The 12431-nt window shown below is 42.3% G+C and overlaps 1 protein-coding gene across 4 annotated transcripts in view; it reads left to right on the top strand.

Moving 5' to 3' along the window:
* PARD3B (par-3 family cell polarity regulator beta) overlaps positions 1–12431 on the top strand; it is a 946974-nt gene that overhangs the window by 346325 nt on the left and 588218 nt on the right. For all 4 annotated transcript variants that reach the window (XM_054971073.1, XM_054971072.1, XM_054971071.1 and 1 more), the window contains exons 9-10: positions 502–641; positions 1350–1478. In XM_054971073.1, coding sequence (XP_054827048.1) covers positions 502–641; positions 1350–1478 — 269 coding nt within the window. The remainder of the gene's footprint in view (positions 1–501; positions 642–1349; positions 1479–12431) is intronic.

Below are 12431 nucleotides of genomic sequence, written 5' to 3'. Positions count from 1 at the left end.
TACTTTGTAAACTGCTCTGAGTGGGCATTAAGTTGTCCTGAAGGGCGGTATATTAATCGAATGATGATGATGATGATGATGATGATGATGATGATGATGATGATGATGATGATGATGATGATGATGATGGTTGGAAGAAATTGTGCAGATATTTTTCTGTCCTTTTGATCTTTTGTATCATAATATGTCATTGGTTTATTTTAATTGTAAATGAGAGTGCATTCCTTACCCAAGAAAAATGGACACATCAGTGGAGGGGGAAAAAAGCCAACGTAAAAGAGAAAAGGAGAAAAGGCTTAGCAAGCTGTTTGAAGGAAGCTGAAAATGTGGCCTTAATTTACCACTAAAATAAAGCAGGTATAGGAACACAGTGGTGATGCCTGATACAATGCAGACCTCCTTTAATCTAAAAGTTTTTACCCTTAAAATAGATTTTGGATGTAACCTCTTTTGCTGTTGGTGGTTCTCCCAGAGTCACAGTTTCTTCTGCCTTTCGTTTAGGCCCTGACGGCCTTGGTTTCACGGTGGTTACCAGGGACTCTTCAGTTCATGGTCCTGGCCCAATATTTGTGAAGAATATTTTACCACGGGGTGCAGCAGTTAAAGACGGGCGTTTGCAGTCTGGAGACAGAATACTGGAGGTTTGGAAACTATTTTCTTTTCCACTTGATCACAAAATTGTTCGGTAGATTTTAATATCTATCGTATGGAAATGTGTTTAAAGACCTGTTGCTAGCTGAATCCTCTATCAGTGAGGCAATAGCATATGAATTGCAGGGTGGTTCTTAATGTTGACTCACCCCAAAGCACGGCTTTTTTTCTGGGAAAAGAGGTGGTGGACCTCAGTGGGTTGTCCTTGGAGAAAATGGTCACATGGCTGGTGGCCCCGTCCCCTGATCTCCAGACAGAGGGGAGTTGAGATTGCCCTCTGCGCCGCTGAGCAGCATGGAGGGCCGTCTAAACTCCCCTCTGTCTGGAGATCAGGGGGCGGGGCCACCAGCCATGTGACCATTTTCAAGAGGTGCCAGAACTCCGTTCCACCGCATTCCAGCTGAAAAAAAGCCCTGCCCCAAAGAAACGTCATGCCTTTGTTGATGCTTAATTTGTAACCTGTGACTGGGATCCCAAGACTACTTTGGACTTGGGCATCATCCAGTGAGATACTGATTTCCTTTTCAAATGAGTTGTAGCAGAGGTACAGACGTTCATTTCTAAATGTCTTCCTCCCATCCACACATGAGCACAGCAGCAAGCCCAATACTATCTGGGCTTCTTGGACTGACAATGTGTCTGACAAGGTATATCTCAATCTAGACCCATTACGTTTTGCTGGTTGTTGCCTCCACTAGGTGAATGGTAGAGACATCACTGGCAGAACCCAGGAGGAGTTGGTTGCTACCCTGAGGAGCACAAAGCAAGGAGAGCTGGTCTGCTTGGTGGTTGCTCGGCAAGAAGAAACCTTTCTGCCCCGAGAGCTGGTAATATACGTTGTGTAAAAATGTATTGGGGAACTTGTTTTAAATGCCTGACCCAAGAGATGTATATGTAACAGTGGTTGTAGAGAGATTGATCCTAAATACATTAGAGACTTTGTTCACCACCACACTCCTGCCTCTTCAGGCCTGCACGTGCTCTTCCGCCAGCCAGCTGGATGCCCTTGGCCATTGCTGTGTTTCTGACCACCAGCTTTGCCACGTGGTGTCATCCTTGGGTGCCTCCTGCCCCCTCAGCCTACCTTCAGCTGTCAGAATGCAGCTCTGCTCCTGGGCTTCCCGATTTCTTTGCTGCTTGCAGTGTAGGACAATTGCATGGCTTGGAGAGAAGGGGAAGGATCCCGTCAAGCATAAGGGCTGTTGTGATGGCATTCCCAGTGGAGTGGGGTTTAGTTGCTGGGTGGGGGGTGAGGCGGAGCAATAAACTTGAGTATCTGGCACATTTGATTAGCCAGCAGCTCCTGTTCCCCATGAGAGCCAGATAACAAAGCGTTACTATAATTGTTTCAGGGTGGTGATCACTATGTTTTTATTTAAGTGCCACAATATATTAAGTTTTGTCTTCATTCTGGCAAAGTCTTCATCACCTTAACCAGCAATATAGTAGGATAATTAATATATTGTAACAAGAGACAAAGGATGACTGATATGTTTTATAATGTTTACATTGTGGAGGAAGTGGCCTTGCAAAAACTCTTAATCTGTTATGCTTGTTACACAAGGGTTTTGTGTTCTGCATGGTGGTGACAAGTACTAGAAACTTTCTTGAGTGAAAATGTTTTAATTTACAGTTGTTTGTGCCCTCGTTATGGAATGTGCATAATACATTATCTTTCAACTAGTGATCTTTACCAAACTTTGCTGTACTTAACTGTATTAGATGACAATACTCTTTTCCTTGCTAGTGTTGATTATCCAGTCAGACTGTCTGTCCAGCAATTCCTCTGTCGTTCTCTTTACTTCCCCCCAAGCCATGGTCTGGACCAAACTGTATCAAGCAGGGGAACAAACATTGAGCTCACTGCCAGCATCTTGAGATCTCAAGCAGGTTCTCTGAAGAAGTGGCATAGGTATTTTCTAAATAAATAATCTTTTAAAAATAATATTACAATAGGTATATATTGCAGAATGATTTTACAGGTTTAGAGGGCTCCTTAATCTGAGAGCTTTTTCCACCCAACAAATATACACCTTTTTGATATTGAACTCAGCCTGTCAAAAAAATGTAACCTGTTTGGTCCCCTCCGTTATCTTGATGGATGTTTCTACTTGAGATTTTTTTTTTTAAGCTTGGAATTTAGTAGGATAAAGGAAGGACGGTGCTTCCTGCCTTTGTCTCATTCTCTCCCCTTGGCAAAGAACAAATTATCTTGCTTTTCTGGCTCCCAGAACTTTTACTTTTACTTTTGTCACAGATTTTTGCTCAGTGTTGCACACTGCTATTAACATGACTTAATTATGTTGCCCTTTTGCTTTCTTTTATCACTTTATTGTGTACCAGTGAGAGCCCCACCTTTGGTCGGCCGTCCACCAGGAAGCTTTAGAGTAGGTTTAATTGTCACAGAGTGGCCTGCTTATCTTTTCATAGCATTTGTCACTGTTTCCTGATAAAGCTGGGCTGCAGTAAAGTGTGCTGAGTTTTGCCTCTTTGATGGAGAGAGTGGTGGGGTGGAGTTTGGCTTTGTTGGCTTTAGGGAATGCTGTTGCAGGAGTTTGAGAAGTGTGTATTATATTATATGCCAGCCTTGTAATTTACTGGTGTAGTTGGTTAAGAGTGCGGGACTCTAATCTGGAGAGCCGGGGTTGATTCCCCACTCCTCCACTTGAAGCCAGCTGGGTGACCTTGGGCCAGTCACAGCTCTCTCAGCCCCACCCACCTCACAGGGTGTTTTGTTGTGGGAATAATAACAATATACTTTGTAAACTGCTCTGAGTGAGCATTAAGTTGTCCTGAAGGGCAGTATATAAACTGAATGTTGTTATTATTATTATTATGTGTGTGTGACAATAACGGTCTTGGGCAAGACATGTCACCTCGTACAAGATGCTTTCACAACTGCTAGAAGAAAATCTGAACCTTTCCTGCACTCAGTTCAGTGTGCCCCAACATGATTTCTAGCAGTTATAAGCAAGTTTTAACTCGGCTTCACCATGTCTTGAAAAATTTCCCCGTGCCTTGGCAAGAATGGTCCCCTAGGAAAGTAACGTGCTGAGGAAAGTAACTAATAAATTTGTATCTTGGCAAAATGGAATATTGTGATTAATGCAGGAAAACGGTGTGCTCTTGATCCTTGATATAGTCCAAAATACACTAGAGAAGCAAGTCCAGAACTCACTGAAACCAGCATCCAAAGAAACCAGCGGTACTTACCCCAGAGAACATTCAGCATACTTAATAGCTCCTAGTTCAGATTCTGCAAGACTGTCCGTCATAGTAGATCCAACCTGCATATTCCTTTTCCTTCCTTGACTTTTTAAAAAAGTAAAAGTACATCTATTTCCTCTTGAAAATTATCTTAGGAATCATTGTTTCCAGATGGGGAAGGCAAGGTATTTGGAAGAGAAACTGGATGTATAATTTCTACATGTTAAACCTGCTAGTGATTAAATTCTAGCTTCTGCAGCAAGAATTAACTGTCTTTCAAAGGTGCATGTGTGTTTGTGTCTGCCTGTGCTTTTCCTGACTGGCTTGATTGAGACCCCAAGAAGCAGAGGCATTTTTATAGCTTGGATTTGACCTTCAGTTAAATTGCTTTTTTTCTACCTGGGAGAATGATGCACAGCTGGTTAGATCTCATAGCTGCAGAGATGTGTGGATTCTAATACAGTACTCAGAATAAAAAAAGAGACTTTGGGCACCTTAAGGACTAACAGATTTATTGAAGCAGAAGCCTTTGTGGACTACAGTCCACTTCAATAAACATTAAAGTGCCACAAAAACCTTTTGTATTAATTGCAGCAGACTTTGACAAAACTACCCCTCTAGAATTAATATAGTTTTGGGAGCTTACTCTACATCTGTGTAATTTAATCTACTATATAGTTTACTAGCTTGATGCCCGTGTTCTGCTATGGTATTTAACTACTTTAAATCCGATTATAATATTTATGGGTATGTAATGTTTTTTGGGTTGGGGGGGGTGAGTTGGTTTTGTAGTATAATAGCATAGTACCCGAGCTTCACAAAAGTGTTTGAATAAAGCGAAGCATGTTGATGCCTAAAAATGATAAAGTGAATTTTGAAACGTAAGACTTATTGAAGAGATTTTTAAAAGGAAAAGATTGTAGTGCAATAAATAAAGTGAAAAATACGTACAACCTTTTTTTCTACTGCAGAACCTCTTTGTAGACCCCGGTGGTTTCCCCCCATTTCGGAGCTCCCATTTTGAGGAGAAGCTTGTGGGCTGGGAAGTCAGGAGGGTTGACCATGTTGAGTAACTCCACAGAGAAGTGGACCGCATCATCTCTTTGCGCCACTAAGTCCACAGATCTGTACTCCATTTCTGCCCCTTCGAGGGAGTTAAGTTGTGTTTCATTAATGATGGCAGCCTTGCCATTCTTAGGGGTCAGAATGGCACGCTTGCCAGCCCATCCATGGACTTCTCCCTGATAGTGGCGATATCAGGGTATATCGTGGCTGTTAGGTCTGCTAGGGTCGTCACTGCTGTGCCCAGGCCTGCAGGGATGGTCACCTTTCCCTTGGACTTGGGACTTGCTGGTACTTGGCCACTGCTGCTCAGTGCACCGCAGGAGTACGATGTGCATATTTCTTTGCCACATCTCTAAGTTGCTTCCTCCTTTTAGCATCGGTATATCCTGCGCGATGTCTGCCAGGAGGCTTCTTGGGGGCAGTAAGAGGTGATGGCTGTAAGAGGTGTGAGGTGGAGTTGGACTGAAGGAGGAATGGTGTGGTGGGCACTTCGGCAGGTTCATGTGAGAGGTTCGCATTGAAATGGCCCCTAGAAAGGTTGTGCACCATCTCCCCATGATCATTTAAAAACTCAGCTGCCATACTGACTTTTATATAAAACCCCTATTCAGGGGTCTTGTACTGTCTTTCTTCAACTGTCTGCAGTTTCCTTTGCCTGATTTTTACCTCAGAACACAGAGTTCCACAGCTGACCCATCCACCTGCCAGCCACACACACACGAAAGCCAGGCCCCACAGGGAGATTGGCAACCCTAGACTGGGAGGTGTATTTTTACCTCAGGACACATTCAGTGATTCCCAATAGCAAATATATACTCTTTAGAATGTTAGAGAGATGACCAATCAAGGCCGCATATGCAAATGACCTCAGGGAAGAGTGGCAGTTGGCGGGGGGGGGGGGCGGGGGGGAGGACCCTTCCAGCCACACAGGAAAGCTGTATGGCTATGTGAAAACACATTTTACCTCTTTTTACTCCCTTAGGGGGCGAATTTCTTAAAATCCTTTCTTAGTGAGCCCCTACATCACAAAAGGAACGTCCTGCCCAAATTTCACATTTCTAGGTTTGGGCTGGGCGTTGATGAGTCAGTTAGGACACTTGTCTTTATATATACAGTAGATAGATATCTCTATTCACTACTAAGCCATAATTTGGGGTCACTTTGATTTTCAAACTATGGTTTCCATTTTGGTTTCACAGCTGATCTCAAATTATTTGTCAATTTAGATGTCATGAGAAACATGTTTAGCTTTGTTGCCCCAGATGTTTGGACCAGAACCAATAGGTTAAAAATAAATCAAAAGAGTTTTCAACTGAACATCAGGAAGAACTTTCTGACAGTTAGAGAGTTTATTCAGTAGAACTGGCTTCCTCGAGAGGTGGTGGGCTGTCCTTCTTTGGACGTTTTAAAGAAGAGATTAGATGGCCATCTGACAGCAATGCTGATTCTGTGATCCAGTATGAATTTGGGCAGATTGGGGAGGGGGAGGAGGGACGAGCCAGTGCTAGGTTCTCACAGCCCTTTTGTATATGCCCCAGGCAATGCCAGTGGCCACTTTGGAGCCAGGAAGGAATCCGCCCCCCCCCCCGCCCGGCCAGGTTGGCCAGAGATCCTGGCCAACACTGAGATCTTGTGTTTCTATCTTTCTGTATCTGAATTGAGCCAATATTGGCAAAATTCAGCAAAATAATCTAGGGTGACATTCTGGTGTCATCTTCCTTAGATATATTTAAACTATACTTAACATTAACAGTAATGGTAATTCTTGCATTTCATTGTCTTGTTTGATCCCACTAGTACTATATTAGTCACTAGAGGTTGCCATGTCTTTTTTTAAGGTTGATAAATTATTATAAAGTTCTTGAATTGTGACTTCCATAGGTGTCTGCCAAACACCAGTAACAGCTGCAACTGAACTCAAAACCATCTGGGTATCCTGCAAACCATGAGTGTGTAGACTGTTACTTCCTGTATCCGATTTCGCCTGTCCTCCTTACTATCTAGTTGCCACAACTTGAACATTTGACAGCCTTCTGTGTAACAGCCCTAAATATACCGTATGGCTTTGTCAATATTCTTGCTCCTGGCTCAGCATAGGATGTCATGGCTGTTGATTGGAATACAAGATATTGGAGCTTAGTTGAGCACAACTCTATAAAAGGTAACTTCAAAGAGCTGAGTAATTGCGTTATTTTCACGTTCTTAGTAAAGTGAAACCCAGCCTGCTCTTTGAGGTATTGTCATTGCTTCAAAAGGGAGTAAGAGAATCTTAAGAAGTGTCTTTAATGAAGCAGATCAGTAAAGTAGAATTGAGACCAATCACAGAATGTCCTCCTTATTATCCGGTTAACCAAATGTTACTAGTAATTCATGCCAGCTGTTGACAGTGTAACAGCTGGGAAAAGGAGCTGCTTCCAAGGCTCCGGGGGATTATCTTGATTTGCTTAATTACCAGACTCTACAGGCTGCCCTGTGATTAGTATATTTTATAAGGTACATTTGGGTTTTAAGCTATGTAGTAAATACTGTGTTGACTTCTCTGAAGGCTGTTTAAAGATTAGGGGAAAGGGAAGGGGGATGCTGACTGCTGGTGATCTGGTTTGTATTTTCTGACTGCTTTAAAAGTAGACCGAAAACATGAAATCAGGCTACTGTTCCACCTGATTCAGAAAATAATCAAAGGATTTGATGGTGCCTTGCCTATCCTTCCTTCTCTCATCTACCGTTCTCCAGAAAGGATTAACCATGATTCCATACTTTTAAAATCCAGTCTTCTTCATTATGGCAAAGTAAGCAAGCCACTTAATTGGAAATACTTGTTGCTTAACCCATGCTGGGCTGCAGCTGGGAGCATCCCCTGGGCAAATGACTGTGAAAGATGCACTTTTTGTTTTAATACGAGTCCAGAGACTTGGAGATACACACACGTGTACATCCATGTATGTCCATACACTCATTGTCTTGCAGATGAGAGCAGTCAGTCCTGAGACAAACATGTCAATAATAACAACAACCTAAAAAGATAAGATTTGTCCCAGCTTTTGGAAATGAAAGTGTGCAGTGCCCTGTTGACGATGAGAATATCTTTGAATCACTAACTTTAAATCCGATTCCCATATTTACCCCGAAGGAAGACGTCCCTGAATGTAAACTGACTCCCTAAAAAGGTTTCACACACAGAGTTTATTATTATTGAACACAACTGTGAATAATACGCAAATTTAAGATGACTCAATTTTTCTTGACTGCACTCCTAGGAGAAAACCTAGTCTTTTTTTCAAACAAATGGACAGCTCTCTCTTGTAAGAGGCTTCATTTTCTTTGTTTTTTTGAAATGAAAATGTTTAAAAAGGAAGCACATACCATTTTTTTAAAAATTGTAGACTTATCTATATCATTGGCTCAATTTAGACATGACAGGTACTAGTGGCTTATATTAGGTATGGTTAGTTTGTGAAACAAGGATTTGGCTCACAGATGAGAATTCAAACTCTTGCTTGCCCCATCATTGGCTTTGCTGTCTGTCCTTGGTTTCAGTGCAGACTCCTATTGGTAGCCCCATATTGTACCAGTGAACAAGCTGGAAATAAGTAAGGGTGTTTTCACTCATCTATCTTATTAAACCGTATTAAGAATAACTGTAACTAATAAACGAACTTCAGGATGTGAGTTCACATCTTGATTTTATGTTATCATAGAACTATAGTGTGGTTGCCTTCAATCCGATGATCATGATTTCCATAGTTTAAACTGATGTCAGAACTGAGACCTTGTCTTGTATGTTATGTACCGTACTTTGCAGTTAAGTTTCCTTTACATGTCAGCTTCTGAACTCTTGAAACAGATTTTAATAAAATCAAGAATGGTGCATAATGTTGCTTGTATATTGTTCGTATATTACATATATTTCTGCATAGGAACACATGATCCGATACCAATATTGAGAGTTTTCTCTTCAGAGCTATCTCAACTTCCGGGTGAGTGTGCATGGTTGTAGAAAGACCAAGGAAAGAAAGGCAGCTGGAATGCACATGTCCCTTTGCAGATTAAATGCCTTAAACCAAGTGGTCATTTAAAGCATCCCAGTTTTTATGAAATAAACAACTCACAGCTATGTAAATATTTGTGGTATTTGCTAACCTTGACACAGAAAGCAAAGATAAGTGCTAGATGTTTTTAAGGCTGACCAGGCGCAGCCCAATCTAATTATGCTGAAGTACTTTGGTAGAAGAGGAGTTGTCCAGTGTTACCGTGCATATTGGAGGCCCCCACTACAGGCTCTTTTGCACCTGTCAGGTTTGCTGGATGTGTGGCCTTTGGCAAGTCAAGATCTCTGCCAGGGGTTGTTCTAACCCAGCCCCAGTCCTAAGGCATGAAATACATCCAGATCAGGGAAGCTGCCATCATTGGGATCAAAGCCATTGCCACATTTATTTTCAAAACTGCAGCAAATCATGTATCTCAGGTTTTATATGCTTTTGTGTGACAAAGCTACCATTTGGTAATTCACTTGCTGCTGAACTGGATGCAGACTATATCTGGAGGCTAACGATTTTGTTTTGTTTTTAACGAGACTTGCTTGCTAATATCAGTGCAGAGTTTTAAGTTTTGTCTGCGTGTGCATGATCAGCATTTTGTTTATATTGTTCTGATTCTTATGAGAAAGATAATAAAAACAAATATAAACAGGAAAGCATCTAATTTTCAAATATTTCTATATGGTAATGGTTATGTGGCACCAAGGTGTTGCTCTGTTAGTCTTTATGAAAAGAACAGTGCAAAAATGTAAATGCATAAGCCCTCGAAAATGATCCCTTCTGAGTCCATTGCCTCTTGCTCTCAGCCTTGAATGGCACTCTGGGGAGTATGCTCTTCTTATCAGAACTAAACACCAGGCAAGGGGGCAGGCTGCACACACTGGAGGGGCCATGATGGTGTGTGCTGGTCAAGGACAGCTGACAGTCAGTGAAAGGTCTCCAGCTAGGTGAAATAAATGCCTTTTCCTTCCTGACTTCAGCAAGAGCTGATTTTCTGTTAAGGTTCTTTTCTGGCTGTAGAACAATAGGGGTAACTGAGGCTCCTTTTCTGCCAAGGGAGATGTGCATTAGATTATCATAAATACACAGATAGAAAGTGCCCTGGTCAATGAGTGTTGGCATTCTTAGATTAAATAACAGAGTTTAATTGAAAAGGCGTCTCAGGAGAGGGAAAGGATTGAGACAAGACTAAGCATACATTAACATCAGCTGGACAGAGAAGAATTTATGGGATGGGACAAGCCTTTTTTTTAATGTAAAGAGTTCTTAACATAAGCCAGGCTGAAAGCATATTTTACCTTCTTTGGAGTTTGCATGAACACTAGGGAGGGATGAATGAATGCGTCCTTTTCATATTTTTTTCCAAATTTTGGATGTCATCTTTGAAATGCTTTTCTGTTTAGTTTTCCTCAAGTCATTTGTTTATTTTAATTGATGCAAAAAATATTTATAATTGCAATATACAGTGGGAAATGGGAAATAACAGTGTCAGGAGACAGGAAGTAAAGATCCATGCAGTTGGTTTGCACAAGGGAAAAGCAAAAACGAAATGAGGATTTTCAAATCAAAACAGTGGGGCTGTGAAGTTCCATGTGGTTTGTGTGTGCGTTATATATAGAAGGGTTTTGTTTATTTTTTTCCCCCCTCACTCACATGAGTTCAGTATTAGTATTATTTTTTCTTAGTAAATTGACTACTCTTCATGTCAGAATTGCAGAGATATCCTATGAAAGAAAAGAAAAAGAAAACTGATCTCTGGAAATGGGTCTCCTCTAGTAACCTTACATGAGGAAAGATCATGTGAACCTCAAAACTAGTTTTAGGCTTTGTCACAATTCATCAGTGGTATTTAAGATATGATGCTACAATATAGTGTCACAAATGATTTTAAACTTATTCTGGTTATATTAGTAGAAAAGAGCAAGAGTCCAATTGTACCTATAAGACACTGGACTCTTGCTATTTTCTACTGCTACAGCTATCTGAAGAAGCAGGGGTCATTTCGTAGAAAAAGAGCTGCAGGAGCTTATTAGCATAAATAATTAGCATATGCCACGCCAAAATGGCCAGCATTCGGCTGCTGCCAGACGGGGGATTATTCCCCCACCTGGCAGTGGCCCGATCAGGGCCATTTTGGCCCCAATCCAGGCTGAAAAAGGCCCAAAATGGCTCAAAACAGCCCAGATTGGGTTGGTACCAGGCAGGGGAGGGGCCCCCTGCCAGACATTGACCCAATCTTGGTGGTTTTGGCCCTGACCCCCTGCCGAAACGGGCCCCCAAAAGCCAAAAACAGCCATTTGGAGCCTGTTTGGGCCTGGATCAGGCCAAAACAGCTCAGACCTGGTTAGTGCTGGGCAGGGGAGGGTTGCTGCACCCTGCACCGACCCGATCCTGGCCGTTCCAGCCCCGATCTCTGTGGAAATGGGCCCCAAATAGCCAAAAATTACCATTTTTGGCCCGGATCAGGGCAAAAATGGCTGTGATCGGGTCAGTGCTGGGTGGGGTGGGGGGTTCTCCTGCCTAGCACCTACCCAATCTGGGCTGTTTTGGCCCCAATCCGGGCCGAAACGTCTCCAAAATGGCCAAAAACGTTTCGGCCCGGATCGGGGCTGAAACAGCCAGAACCAGGGCGGGGAGGCTTCCCTTGCCCAGCATCAACCCAATCCAGGCTGTTTTGGCCCCAATCGAGGCTGAGGAGGCCCAAAATGGACAAAAGTCAGGTGTGTGGGGCCACTTGACTGTTGGGGGAACTGCTGGAACGGTGTTCCGGTTCGTTCCCCTTCCAAATGAGCTCTGTGAAGAAGTGAGCTGTTACTCACAAAAGCTCATACCCTACCACAAATTTTGTTAGTCTTATAGGTTCCCCTGGACTCCTTACTCTTTTCTTACAGACCGACTAACACAGTTACTCATCTTAACATGGTTATATTGATTTATTTATCCCACCCTTCCCCTGGGGAGCTGAAGGCAGCATATAGTGGTCCCCCCTCCTCCTTTTTATCCTCACAACCACCACCCTATTAAGAGGTTAGGCTGAGAGTGTGACTGGCCCAAGGTCACCCAGCGAGTTTCCATGTCCATGTAAAAATTTGAATCTGGGTCTTCCAGAGCTTAATTCATCTCTTTAACCACTACAGAAGCTGATATTAATACTGCTTGCTATCATTTGAATTACAGAGCATGTCCCTAAAGTTCTTGTTTTTGAGTTCTTGCCTACTGGTAATTGTTTACTGATAATTAGTTTTCTGTGGCTGCACTCACAATACTGCCCTCCAGAGCTTCAAAAATTAGAATGCTTTTGAGTTTATTTTATGATTTCGTATGAATAAGTAAAATTACCGGTGCCACAGGGCTTTCTTGAATTCTTTCAGCCTTTTGATAAATTGACACTTTGGTTGCTCCAGGACAGGGAGCAAAAATGTTAAGAGTTTTTTTTAAAACATAACCTATTCAACTATGCATTCATGGCCA

Source organism: Eublepharis macularius, chromosome 2 (assembly GCF_028583425.1).
Source record: "Eublepharis macularius isolate TG4126 chromosome 2, MPM_Emac_v1.0, whole genome shotgun sequence".
Classification (NCBI taxonomy): domain Eukaryota; kingdom Metazoa; phylum Chordata; class Lepidosauria; order Squamata; family Eublepharidae; genus Eublepharis; species Eublepharis macularius.
This window is presented reverse-complemented; position numbering and strand designations above follow the sequence as displayed.